This window comes from Myodes glareolus, chromosome 14, assembly GCF_982192425.1.
Source record: "Myodes glareolus chromosome 14, mMyoGla1.1, whole genome shotgun sequence".
In the NCBI taxonomy this organism is placed as follows: Eukaryota; Metazoa; Chordata; class Mammalia; order Rodentia; family Cricetidae; genus Myodes; species Myodes glareolus.
Window position 1 is genome coordinate 40,338,975 of NC_142039.1, and position 13,747 is coordinate 40,352,721.

The 13,747-nt window shown below is 39.3% G+C and overlaps 1 protein-coding gene across 1 annotated transcript; it reads left to right on the forward strand.

Moving 5' to 3' along the window:
* The first annotated feature begins 985 nt into the window (after positions 1-985).
* LOC148119819 (vomeronasal type-1 receptor 4-like) lies at positions 986-2,019 on the forward strand. The gene has a single exon (XM_087896685.1). The coding sequence runs from the start codon at positions 1,093-1,095 to the stop codon at positions 2,017-2,019; it is 927 nt and encodes a 308-aa protein (XP_087752811.1). The 5' UTR covers positions 986-1,092.
* The last annotated feature ends 11,728 nt before the right edge of the window (positions 2,020-13,747 follow it).

Below are 13,747 nucleotides of genomic sequence, written 5' to 3' on the forward strand. Positions count from 1 at the left end.
TAGGCTGCAAAACCGGCTGACATAATAGCTGCTCAAAAGACCCCACAGAAGCAAATGCCAACATGAACTCTTACATCGTGGAATTCCTGCTCACACAGGTATGCCACTACCCACTGTGCTACAAACAGTTGATATTGAGGACACGAGACTCAAAAACTGCACTCATCTCATGGCACTATATACTCCCTCATTAACCCAATTCTTAGGTTTACCTCATCAGCATCCCCTGGTCCAGAGCTGTTCCGTGTTCCCTTATGTCTCCTGAGGTAACTCACTGGGATACAGATGCCCTGAGTCATCCACTAGGATCACAGCTCTCTGTTAGCCCTCTTCTAGGAAGTAACACAAGGTTCTGCTAGACACCATCCCTAACTGCAGCCTGGTAGTTCTGTGAAAATTTGCAGGTTATATTTTGATGGTTCAGCTTTAACTGAATGCCTCTATCTGCACAGGTTGTGCAATTGGACTTGACATTTAGAACTATCTATTAAAAATAACTAGTAAACATTTATAGGGAATGAAATCACAGAATAGTCAACATAAAAACTTTAAAAATATTAATATGTAGAAATTGAAGTAATAAAGCTTTGAAGCCAAATGCATATCTAGAAACTGTTACACTAAGATAAAAATAAAAAAGGAGTCTTTATCTTTGAACCTGGGGGACTATGACGAAATAGAGAAAAAAGGAAGAAATTTGGTTGAAGAAAAAAGAAGTTCAGTTAAGTTATGCTGGCAGTTAATTAGCATAATCCATGCACAGAGATAAACAGGGACACACACACAAACACACACATTCACAGAAATCAGTTTTGCTAGTACAGAGCTCAAACATATCTCCTTTAAAACTTCAGAGTTTTATTCCAGTTTCCAAACTCACCTATCAGAGCACACACATAACTCACAGTCCACATGAAGAGGAGGATTTTGGGGACCCAGTCTACAGCAGCACATGTTTCCATCTCTCACTCTCATACACCAGAAAATGCTATTATGTGAAATGTTTTACAGATAAATGTCTAGAATTACTGATGCTTTCTGGAAAAACACTTTGTATCCTGAATACAAGATTTTCTACACAGCAAGGAAGAAATGCTTTCAAAATTTATTAAGCAAGTATCTTTACTCTTCATGACAATGTTTGGAACTCTGGGAAATATTTCTGTTTCTGTGAACTATATGTTCAGTTGGTTGGGAGGGCTTGAGAAGAAACCCATACACCTTATTCTTATCCACTTGGCTTTTACAAACATCATAATTCTTCTTGCAAAAGGATTGCCAAACACAATGGCAGCTTTTGGTTTGAGAAACTTCCTAGATGACATACAATGTAAGATCCTCGTTTACCTGTCAAGGGTGGCCCGTGGGGTCTCCATCTGCACTAGCAGTTTCCTCACTGTGGTCCAGGCCATCATCATCAGTCCCAGAGCATCTGGGTGGAAAAGGCTCAGACCAAAGTCTGCATGGCACATCCTTCCATTCTTTTCATTCTTTTGGATACTCAACGCTTTAATAGGTATGAACCTAATCCATTCCATCACAAGTACAAGTCTGAATATATCACAGTTTAAGAGTGAGGACGGCTACTGTTATTTCATGCTAGAAAGTTGGCAAACAAAATGGATTGTTCTTCCCTTTATGGTCTTGAGAGATGCTGTGTTTCAGGGAGCCATGGGAGGCGCCAGTGGCTACATGGTACTTCTTCTCCACAAGCACCACCAGCATGTCCTCTACCTTCAGAACTCGAAGCTTCTCTACAGAACTCCCCGTGAGCTAAGAGCTGCTCAGAGTGTCCTCCTTCTGATGCTCTGTTTTGTTTTCTTCTATTGGGCTGACTGTGCTTTTTCTCTATTTTTAAGTCTTTCTTTAGCAGAAAAATCCTTGACAGCAAATGTTCAAAAGTTTCTGGCTCTTGGTTATGCAACTTTTAGCTCCTTTGTGTTGATTCACAGGGATGGACTTCTGCCTGAGTGTTGCGAGAAATTGAGAGACTATCTCGTTCATGTTTCTGTTCAATGATTGTGGAAAAACTCTCACTTCTGCAATATTGTAGTAAGACAAAATTCTTATAAAGTAGGTTAAGCATGTATTTATTCTCACATATTCTTCCTGGTGACTCACAACCTTGACCTGAGAGACAGAGAGAAAGAGCACGCACATGAAAGAGAGAGAGAGAGAGAGAGAGAGAGAGAGAGAGAGAGAGAGAAACAGAGAGAGAGAGAGAGGAAAGAGAGAGAGAGATCTTAGTAAATTACAGTGATAAACCTTATTCTCCAATTTTCCTCTCCTTTGAAGGGATTTGTTTAATTCCTATATTAGTATAGGAATACGTATGGATAATTTACCTACATTATGTCCATGTACCTCAGCCACGCCTGATTCCTGTAAAGGGTTGATGAGGTAATCAAACGCCCTGTGACTGACTGGAGTTAGAGAGGTTCCTCTCAACCAAAGTGTGGTTGCTAGGAATTAAACTTGAGACCTCTAGAAGACAAGCTAGTGCTCTCAACTAAGGAGTCATGTCTCCAGCACAGAGAAAATGCTCTTAATTATATTTAGTAAAACTGTCACCATGATTGGAAGCACACAGATAAATTTGGTCAATTTTATTAATTTCATAGTGATTTAGTCATGTTATCCAAAGAAATTCATATCTTGTACCAGATGTTGTATTTCTTAAATGTTAGTTTAGCTATGATGCTATTTAAAGTGTCTGTATTTTTCCATCTGTAGATAATATTTTACAGAATTTTGAAAAATGGTATGAACTACCATGAATCCCAACGCACCAGTCACAAAACTTAAATGCACTGAAATGTTTCTGTGGTCTTATATTCATGGAGGTTCTCTACAGGAATTAACATTGTCCATATGGGATAAACTAGATAAGGAATACACAATAAAGTTTTATTTTATATCCATTTGTAGTTTCTATGTTGATTAAAAAACTTGGATTTGCCATTTTGCAAGATTCATATGCAGTGTGACTGAAACAGACTGAGGCTTGTTAGCAGCTGCCCCCTGTTAATGTCTGGTTGCTCTCCACAACACTGTCCAGCTGTTTGTCATCAAAGACCTGCAAAAGATCTGATTCTACATCCGTTTAAGAGAAGGATTCACTGCTTTATTTCTTAACATATATCCACACAATAAGATATTGATATGGTTCTAAGAATCTGATAGATTCATTCTTAAAAATACTTATTAATATAATTGTTGATCATGAAAGTCAAGAATTTCTAGAGGTGGATTTATGCCCCCCCCCTTTTTAAAACTGTTCTGTCATATCTGACCCCTGAAGCATTTTCGGTTCCTTATGGTTCTACTTTACAATAATGCATAAGTATTTATATTTTCCTTGGTTGCAGTGTATATGCAAAATATTTAAGTAAGTGATGTGTATTGTATTATACTATAGATTATTAAATAGCATGTTCTTCTAATATAAGATTTATTTTATGCGTGTGTCTCTGTGAGTGTGTGCCATATTTGTACAGGCCCCCACACAGACTGGCAGAGGGCACTGACCACAGGGAGCTAGAGCTACAGGCAGTCATGAGTCCTAGATGTGAGTGCTGGGTAAGGAACTAGGGTCCTCTACAAGAGGAGCATGTCTCCTAAATGAAGCACCCCTTCAGCTCCTTCTCACATTTCTCATGTAGTGTGACGTGTTTGTAGGGAACATGTATTACTTCTCTGAGTTTCACCCTCTTCAGTTACGTAGAGGACCAGACTAACAAACACCTTCTCAGTCAGTTTGTGTAATTTTACTCAAAATGAAGTTATGTAAGAACATGGAGAAGGAGTGAAGAAAGATGTGTTTAATCTTAAATTGGCGAAGAAATTGTTCAGCATTAAGAATAGAGAGAGGTGGCAGGGCGGTGGTAGTTCATGCCTTTGACCCCAGCACTCAGGAGTCAGAGGCAAGTGGATCTCTGTGAATTCAAGGCCAGCCTGGTCTACAAGAGTTAGTTACAGGACAGGTTCCAAAGCAACAGAGAAATTCTTCCTTGAAAAACAAAACAAAACAAAAAACAACAACAAAATAGATGCCTCGGTGGGTAAAGGCACCTGCTGACTAGTCAGAAAAGCTGATCCATCTCTGACAAGGAAAACTGATTCCCATGTCTTGTCCTCTGACCTCCATATTCATGTTGAGACATGCACACATGAATACACACACAAAATCTTTAATTTGAAATTAAAAAAACAGACAGGAGATACATAACAGTCGACACAGCATGAACTAGAATGGTCTGGACTCTGAGTGGCATATAGAGTTGGTATTGTGAATTTTTCTCTAAAAAAAAGAGTATATTGGAAAAAATAAAATAAAAACTTGATCAGAACATAAATTAAAACTTTAACATATGATGAAAATTGTAAATAAGTAGTGGATAGTGAAGGCAACCGGGAAATCAATTTCAAATATGCCCTTCAAGGAAAGCACATAAGATTAGACAGATAGATTAGTATAAATAACTTCACAATTTCCTTATGCTGGGCACATTGTTTGTAACTAGCATGGACCTGTGGGCATTATGCTAAGTGAAATAGGTCGTCTGCATATAGACAAATACCACATGATTTTACTAGTAAGTGGAACCTAATAGAACAGAGAATAGAGTCTTCAGAGTGTGGTGTGCAGCCCTCAGAAACTACCTCATATTTGTGAGGTGTTCATGCTTATGTCTGGTTCCTCCTTATAATCATAAGTATGAAGCTGTGGCTACTCAGAGCTTGCCAGTCTTTGCCTTCAAATTCTCACTGTCATGTGACTTCTTAGGAAGATATTTAAAAAAATAGTTCACCCCAGATCAGGGTAAAAACTGTGCATGGAATTGGTTCCGTCTAAGCTGAGTTGAGTGGACCAGTTTACTTGGGTTACCAGATTACATTGTAATTTATAGGTCATGGGAGGCTCAAATGCACCTGCATGACCAGATATTCTGGCTCCAATATAGGTGACAATCTACAAAAAATATCTGTATGAGAAAAGATCCAAAGCCTTGATTATGATTCTACCTCCTATGTATTCCCCCTAGTTAATAAGCAGCTATGGCAGGAAGAAGTGGAGACTAGTGTCTTAAGTGAAGCTGTGGAAACAGGCTCCACCTTTCCTAAAGATTCTAACCATCTCATTACCAGTACCATAGGGCAGACTACCTCTCTACTGTGCCAAAATTATATACTGTGGGACTTACAGTCACTGTTTCATGGTGGCCAATGGTTCTGTCAACTTGATACAAGTTAGAATTGCCCAAAAGGAGGAAACTTCCATTGGGAAGATGCCACCATAAGATCTAAATGTAGCATGTTTTCTTAATCACTGATTGAATGAGGAGTTCCCAGCCTTTCTGGATAGTGCCATCTTTGGGCAAATGGTCCTGAATTCTATACAAAAGTAGACTGAGCAACCATGGTGAACAGGCCAGTTAGCAGCACCACTCCATAACCTCTGCATCTGCTCTGGCCTCCAGACTCCTGCACTAGGTGAGTTCCTGTCCTGATACCTTGATGATAAACAGTGATGTGGAAGTGTAAACCAAACAAACCCTTCCCTCCGTTTAAGAACATGACCCAGGAATGGAGTAGTTTGAGAATTCTGAGTGCTTGTGGAAACACTCCAAGTAAACAGGACAAAAATCTCTCCGTTTCTCCAAATCACACAACTTTTCTTGGAATGTATTTCCACGCTCTGTGCAGGCATAGCAGAAAGGAGTTGGTTTATTTCTGATTGCCGCCTATTGCTTGTTATTGATAATCATTTAAAGGTTTAAAAAGTCCTTTGTGGGCTTCTGTGAAGAACATGATTTTGTCATGCTCAGCTTGTCTTTGTCATTGTATACAGCGTGATCTCATGCGAACGTTCTTACCCTCAGAGAATAACTTGTCTGCTGCTCTGAATAAAGTTGGCTGTTGCATGAGACTCCAGTTCACCTCATTCTCCCAGGTCCCACTACCTCTGGAGGGTGACAAGTGGTGCCTGAAAAGGGACCTGAAGTTGGCTATGAAATCAGAGAGCGGGGACCATCATGGAAGGAGATGACTGAGAATAACAGGGCAGACACCAGGGAAGGCTTCGTTTTATGTTGAATTTGTGCTTCATTTTTTAAAGAAAGGAGGAGCAATACTATCAAAAACACAGCTATTAAGTGGTTTTCAAGTTATTTGTGAATAAAAGCCCTGGCTTTAGGAAGAAGGAATTTTACATGAGGAAGTATGGAACAGAGTCCCAAAAGCACATTGAAAAGACATATAAACAAGATGAAAGATCCCCTATCAATTCTGGGTCTCTTGGGCATTAATCTGAACGGTTACAAAAATACTTAGGGAAGATGAGGATGTTATTAATCATGAGGAAAAGATATCTAATACCTTTCATGACTATAAGCTGGATAATGAAACCTTAAAATTGATTTTCAAAAAACAGAGACAAAAAAAGATTTTCCCCATTCAGGCAAAATGTAAAGTTAAAATACCCCACTGACAACTCTGGGAGTGATTGTTCCCCAGCTCCCTTACTGGAGCCTCTTTCAGATATGTGCCCTACCTTGTCTGAAGATTTCCCTAAAACGTGAGTGAGGAATTTGATGATCAATCTAATCTTGACAATTCTTAATGAGGACTTAGGAGAGCCTGTGGAAAAGCTAAGTTTAGAACTCAGGGAAGCTAGGAGACTCAGGTAAAAGGAATTCATTTACCAGTTCCTCTCCAGCCTCATGAGCTGAGCTTGGTATTTCCAGTTGAAATTCAACCAAGTCAAATGTCAGTGATTGAACTTGGACATAAAGAAAGATTTTTGTAAAGGCCTATGCTTCCTATGTAACTATTCCATACTGTTACGAATATGTTACTGGTTAGAATAACACTACACAATGATGGCCATGATTTTTTTTTCATTTTTATTTTTTTATTTTTTTGTTTTTTTTTTTAATTTCCACTTCCTCCCCTCCTCCTTTTTCCCTCCCACTCCCCGCACTCCCCCTCTTCCTCCCTCTCCAGTCCTAAGAGCAGTCAGTGTTCCCTGACTTGTGGGAAACCCAAGGTCCTCCCCCGTCCATCCAGATTTAGGAAGGTGTGCATCCAAACAGACTAGGCTCTCACAAAGCCAGTCCATGCAGTAGAATCAAAACCCACTGTCCTTGGCTTCTCAGTAAACCCTCATTGTCAGCCACATTCAGAGAGTCGGTTTGATCACATGTTCCTTCAGTTCCAGTCCAGCTGGCCTTGGTGAGCTCCCATTAGATCAGTCCCATGGTCTCCGTGGGTGGATGCACCCTGTGGTCCTGGCTTCTTTGTTCATGTTCTCCCTCCCTCTGCTCTTCATTTGGACTTTGGGAGTTCAGTCCAGCGCTCCAATGTGGGTCTCTGTCTCTATCTCCATCCATCACCAGATGGAGGTTCTATGGTGATATGCAAGATATTCATCAGTGTGGTTTTGGGATAAGGCCAGTTCAGGCACCCTCTCCTCTGCTGCCCAAGGAACAAGCTGGGGACATCTCCTTGGACACCTGGGAACCCCTCTAGAGTCAAGTCTCTTGCCAACTCTAAAATGGCTCCCTTGATTAAGATATCTACTTCCCTCTCCCATATCTACCCTTTTTCCATCCCAACCATTCTTTTCCCCCAAACTCTCCCCAATCCTCCCCTTCTCCCTTCTCCCTCCCCATTTCTCCTTACTCCCACCCCACCCCACCCCCACCCCCATGCTCCCAACTTTTGTCTGGCAATCTTGTCTACTTCCAATATCCAGAAGGATAACTATATGTATTTCTTTGGGTTCACCTTCTTATTTAGCTTCTCTAGGATCATGAACTATAGGCTCAATGTCCTTTGTTTATGGGTAGAATCCACTTATGAGTGAGTACATACCATATTCCTCGTTTTGGATCTGAGTTATGCCACTCAGTAAACTGTTTTCTATTTCCATCCATTGGCTTGCAAAATTCAAGATGTCATTGTTTTTTACTGCTGAGTAGAACTCTAATATGTATATGTGCCACACCTTCTTTATCCATTCTTCTATTGAGGGGCACCTAGGTTGTTTCCAGGTTCCGGCTATTACAAATACTGTTGCTATGAACACATGCTTTTGTAGTATGATTGGGCATCTCTTGGGTATATTCCCAAGAGTGGTATAGCTGGATCCTGAGGTAGGTTGACTCACAGTTTCCTGCAAAACCACCTCACTGATTTCCAAAGTGGTTGCACAAGTTTGCATTCCCACAAATAATGGATGAGTGTTCCCCTTACTCTACATCCTCTCGAGCATAAGGTATCATTGGTGTTTTTGAATTTAGCCATTCTGACAGGTGTAAGATGGTATCTCAAAGTTGTTTTGATTTGCATTTCCCTGATTGCTGAGAAGGTTGAGCATGACCTTAACTGTCTTTTGGCCATTTGAACTTCTTTTGTTAAGAATTCTCTGTTCAGTTCAGTACCCCATTTTTAATTGGGTTAATTAGAGTTTTAATTTCTAGTTTCTTGAGTTCTTTGTATATTTTGAAGATCAGACCTTTGTCTGATGCGGGGTTGATGAAGATCTTCTCCCATTTAATAGGTTGCCTTTTTGTCTTAATGACAGTGTCCTTTGCATTACAGAAGCTTCTCAGTTTCAGGAGGTCCCATTTATTCATTGTTGGTCTTATTGTCTGTGCTGCTGGGGTTAAACGTAGGATGTGGTCTCTTGTGCCCATATGTTGTAGACTACTTCCCACTTTTTCTTCTATCAAGTTCAGTGTATTCAGATTAATATCGAAGTCTTTAATCCATTTGGACTTGAGTTTTGTGCATGATGATAGATATGGATCTATTTTCATTTTTCAACAGGTTGACATCCAGTTATACCAGCATCATTTGTTAAAGATGCTTTCTTTCTTTCATTGTACAATTTTAGCTCCTTTGTCGAAAATCAGGTGTTCGTAGGTTCATGGATTAATACCCAGGTCTTTGATTCAATTCCATTGGTCAACATCTCTGTTTTTGTGCCAATACCTAGCTGTTTTCATTACTATAGCTCTATAATAGAGTTTGAAGTCAGGGATGGTAATGCCTCCGGAAGTACTTTTATTGTATAAGATTGTTTGTCTATCCTGGGTCTTTTGTTTTTCCATATAAAGTTGATTATTGTTCTCTTAAGGTCTGTGAAGAATTTTGTTGGGATTTTGATGGGATTGCATTGAATCTATAGATTGCTGTTGATAGAATTGCCATTTTTACTATGTTGATTCTCCCAATCCAAGAGCATGTGAGAGCCTTCCATTTTCTGGTATCCTCTTCAATTTCTTTCTTCAAAGACGTAAAGTTCTTGTCAAATAGATCTTTCACTTTCTTGGTTAGAGTTTCCCCAAAATATTTTATGCTATTTTTGACTATCGTGAAAGGTGATGTTTCTCTGACTTCCCTCTCTGCTTCTTTGTTCTTTGTGTATAGGAGGGCAACTGATTTTTTGGAGTTGATCTTGTATCCTGGCACATCACTGAAGGTATTTATCAGCTGTAAGAGTTCTTTGTTAGAGTTTTTGGGGTCACTTATATACACTAGCATGTCATCTGCAAATAATGAAAGTTTGACTTCTTCATTTCCAATTCGAATCCCCTTGATCTCCTTATGCTGATCTTCTTATTGCTATTCCTAGAACTTCAAGAGTGGACAGTCTTATCTTGTTCCTGATTTTACTAGAATGTCTTTGAGTTTCTCTCCATTTAATTTAATGTTAGCTGTCAGTTTGCTGAATATTGCTTTTATTATATTTAGGAATGAAACTTGTATCCCTAATCTCTTCAAGATCTTTATCATAAAAGGGTGTTGAATTTTGTCAAATGCTTTTTCAGCATCTAATGAAATGATCATATGGTTCTTTTCCTTCAGTTTATTCATATGATGGATCACATTGATAGATTTTCGTATGTTGAACCAACCCTGCCTCTCTGGGATAAAGCTTACTTGATCATAATGTATTATTTTTTGGATGTGTGCCTGGATTCAGTTTGCCAGTATTTTATTGAGAATTTTTGCATTGATGTTCATGTGTGAGATTGTTCTGTAATTCTCTTTCTTTGTTAAGTTTATGTGTGATTTTGGTATCAGGGTAACTGTAGCTTCATAAAAAGAGTTTGGCAATGACTCTTCTGTTTCTATATTTTGAAACACATTAAGGAGTATAGGTATTAGCTCTTCTTGGAAATTCTGGTAAAATTCTGCATTGAAACTATCTGGTCCAGAGCTTTTTTTGGTAGAGAGGTTTCTGATGACAGCTTCTTATTCCTCACGTGCTACGGACCGTCTCAGGGGAGCCACTCAGGCCGTGGGGGAATCAGGGTGAAGGCACAGGAGAAATCAGGATACGACGAGGAAAGTGACAAACAGACCACTCTCAATGTATTTGAGACATGCTGTTGCGCTTTACTTATTCAGTGCGAGGTTTTTATACTATTACAGACAAAGAACTTAGCAAAGGCATACATCATCAGATCATAAAATAGAAAGGAACAGCATAAAACAGTTTCACAAAGAGAATCTTTAAAGATGCTTTGGCATGGGTACAAGGACTTTTGCTTCCTCACATTTTGTAAAGTTATCCTTTTTTTCTTGCTATTAGAGAGACCACTGTTTTTGTGTTAGGCCACCTTTATCAGCTTGTACCAGGTGGCTGGCTGGGCTCAGCTAAGTGACCTTGTGTGTCTGGGTGAGAAAGAAGAAGGCTACTATCTTCCTGGGAAAACTTTTTGCTAGGAAACTTTAAGGACATGATTTCAAACTTGTCTGAAACTCATTTTATACCATTAATCTCAACTCCCTTCCCTTCCTGACTCTCAGGGTCAGATGTTGTAATTAACCTAGGTTTTCTGGCCATAAGGAAGATTGCATAGGCCTCCTGTTAAGTTGCACGTAAATGCCTAATGCTGTTTTTTTGTAGAAGGTTTTTAAGGTTTTTTCTAGTAAGATTAACTCTTTTTGTTTTACATCATCAAGGAATTATCCTAATGATGATTTTGGCAATTTCCAGAACTGGCTACTTTTTTAAGGCTTTAATTAATAGTGGAGCAGAATTTAAAAGTGTCCTCAGCAGTCTTGTTTGTATCCACAACTGCCTGGAATAGTCTGATCTGTTAGCAATATGTAAGAATCACAAAGAACACAAAGACAAAGAAAAAGACACACATATGGCTTCTAAGGACAGTCAGGTCGAGTCAATACAAATGGCGACTCAGGTGGCATTACACCACAACTGATTGCCAAGGGACAGCCTGGGACACATCTCCGTGGAGCGTGGATCCCAATCCTCTGGCAATATTTGTCTGCCTAGTCAGCATTTCTGCTACACTGGTGAGACAGCCACAGATGTAGCACTTACGACTTATAGGTCTATTTAAATTGTTCACCTGGTCTTGATTTAATTTTGGAATATGGTACTTATCTAAAAAAAGTCCATTTCTTTCACATTTTCCAATTTTGTAGCATACAAGTTTTTGTAGTAAGATCTAATGATTCTCTGAATTTCCTCTGTGCCTGTGATTATGTCCCCCTTTTCATTTCTGATATTGTTAATTTGTGTGTTCTCTCTCTGCCATTTGATTAGTTCAGATAGGGGTTTGTCAATCTTGTTGATTTTCTCCAGGAAGCAGCATTTTGCTTCATTGATTCTTTGGATTATTTTCTGTGTTTCTGTTTTGTTGATTCCTGCCCTCAGTTTGATTATTTCCAGTCTTCTTCTGCTCCTGGGTGAGTCTGCTTCTTTTTTTTCTAGAGCTTTCAGGTGTACTGTTAAGTCTCTAATGTGAGCTTTCTCCTTTTTCTTTATGTGGGCACTTAGTGCTAAAAACTTTCCTCTTAGCACTTCTTTCATAGTATCCCATAGGTTTGGGTATGTTGTGTCTTTATTTTCGCTAAGATCACTCTTAGCCCTTCCAAAATTCTCCAGTGGTAAATGTATTTTACTTTCAAGAGAAGTCTCAATAACTAGGACTAAGGGATTATTCTGGAAAAGTCACATATGAAATGCTGATAGGAGTTGGAAGATGAGTTCCCAGAAATTATCAGTTGCAAAATATAACTCCCACAGCCCAGGGTGAGAGAGAGAGAGAGAGAGAGAGAGAGAGAGAGAGAGAGAGAGAGAGAGAGAGAGAGAGAGAGAGAGAGAGGAAATGTAGTTATGTAAAACTGTGGGAACCCACAAACATAAGAACATAATTAGCTGCTGTTGAAGAACAAATGTCAGCAAAATGTTTCAATTATGGCTGACCTGGCCACTTAAAGAAACAATGTAAATTGCCTTTGTAACAAATTTATGCCCTAAATGCAAAGGAGGAAAGCACTGGTCTATGGAATGCCAAACTAAATTTGATAAAGACAGAAAGACAGCAGTTCATTACCCAGCAACTTTAGTAATATCAACGAATAACTGGGGATATCCCGAGATTTCAGGGACTTCCACATTACCCATCAAATGATAAGGAAGGAGCAGGTGGATATGGAAACTTAGCTTATCCGTGAGATTTCGAATTTGTTTCAAAAGTATGTTTATTGAAGGTTAATTATAAATCACTTTTATTTTTAATAATTCAAGGGAAAATACCGAAAAGGCAAAGGCCTTGGATAGAAATGTCAGGTGGCGCACTGCCCTGTCCTTCTCACCACATTGCCCACTCCTTAAGAAAGATGGAGGATACACCCTGGAAACACTCATAAGGTTTTTGGACAGGCAGCCCTTCAGAGCACTGGAAAAAGGTGGATTTTTCAGTTAGGGTTCCACAGAATAACAAAACCAAGAAAATGAAAAAAATGTTACACACACACACACACACACACACACGACGCACACACATATGGTTCTCAGATCAAAATTTGTGTCTGTGCAATATTGGGAAGATGGTGTCTCAGATTCACGGGCCAAGAAGACCTAGCAAACACTAGGATGGTGTAGGTCATAAGGAGAGTCAGAGGTGTAAACTCCAATGTTAACAACCTATCATGGAGGTTTTAACACAACAATATTCCCCTGAAGCCCTGGTCCGGAGCAAGGTGTCATTAAAGTGAGACCATTTACCAGAGCTTCTTGCAGTGGTACACTAAGTATTAACCCAGCTATAATTGTCCAGCAACGTTGACACTGTAGTGGGAGGCATTTTAGAACCTAGCCATGTCAAACAATTGGAAAGCAAATCCACTGTGCTCCTGCGACCTTGCTTGTCACACTGTGGTCTTCACTCTGTAGAACAAGCTCACCTCAGATAAGGGCCTTCTCCTCACCCCCACTTAACCTATTTTGTTTTCTTTCTCTGGTTTTAGAAAAAAAAGTGAGATACTAATATCTGGCAGCAGCCTTATCTCCAGCATTTTCCCCAGTGCTAATGAGAAGTAAACCAACGCATGACAGGGATGGAGGAATAAGAAGCTGGTAAGAATCTGTGTTCTACTTGTCTAGAAACTCTGCACTAGTCTTAAAATTGTGAAATGCTATACGTTTTAAAGAAAGAAAATACATTGTTATAAAATTTAATATAATGTGATACATTAGAACCTTTACACAAATGGCAGTTTGGTGGTGAATGCCTATAATACAAACATTTGGGATTCTTAGACATCTCAAGGTCAGCCTGTGCCACATACTGACTGCCAGGTCAGCCTATGCTATATAGCAAACATTATGTCTGCACTTCTAATATTCATCATGGCAAAGCAGCTTACAATGTACATACATGTAGCTCATATAAATATGTGTAGAATGTAATTTCTACACTTC

Coding starts and splice junctions, on each gene's coding strand:
- LOC148119819 (XM_087896685.1), top strand. CDS start 1,093: ATGCTTTCAAAATTTATTAAGCAAGTATCTTTACTCTTCATGACAATG.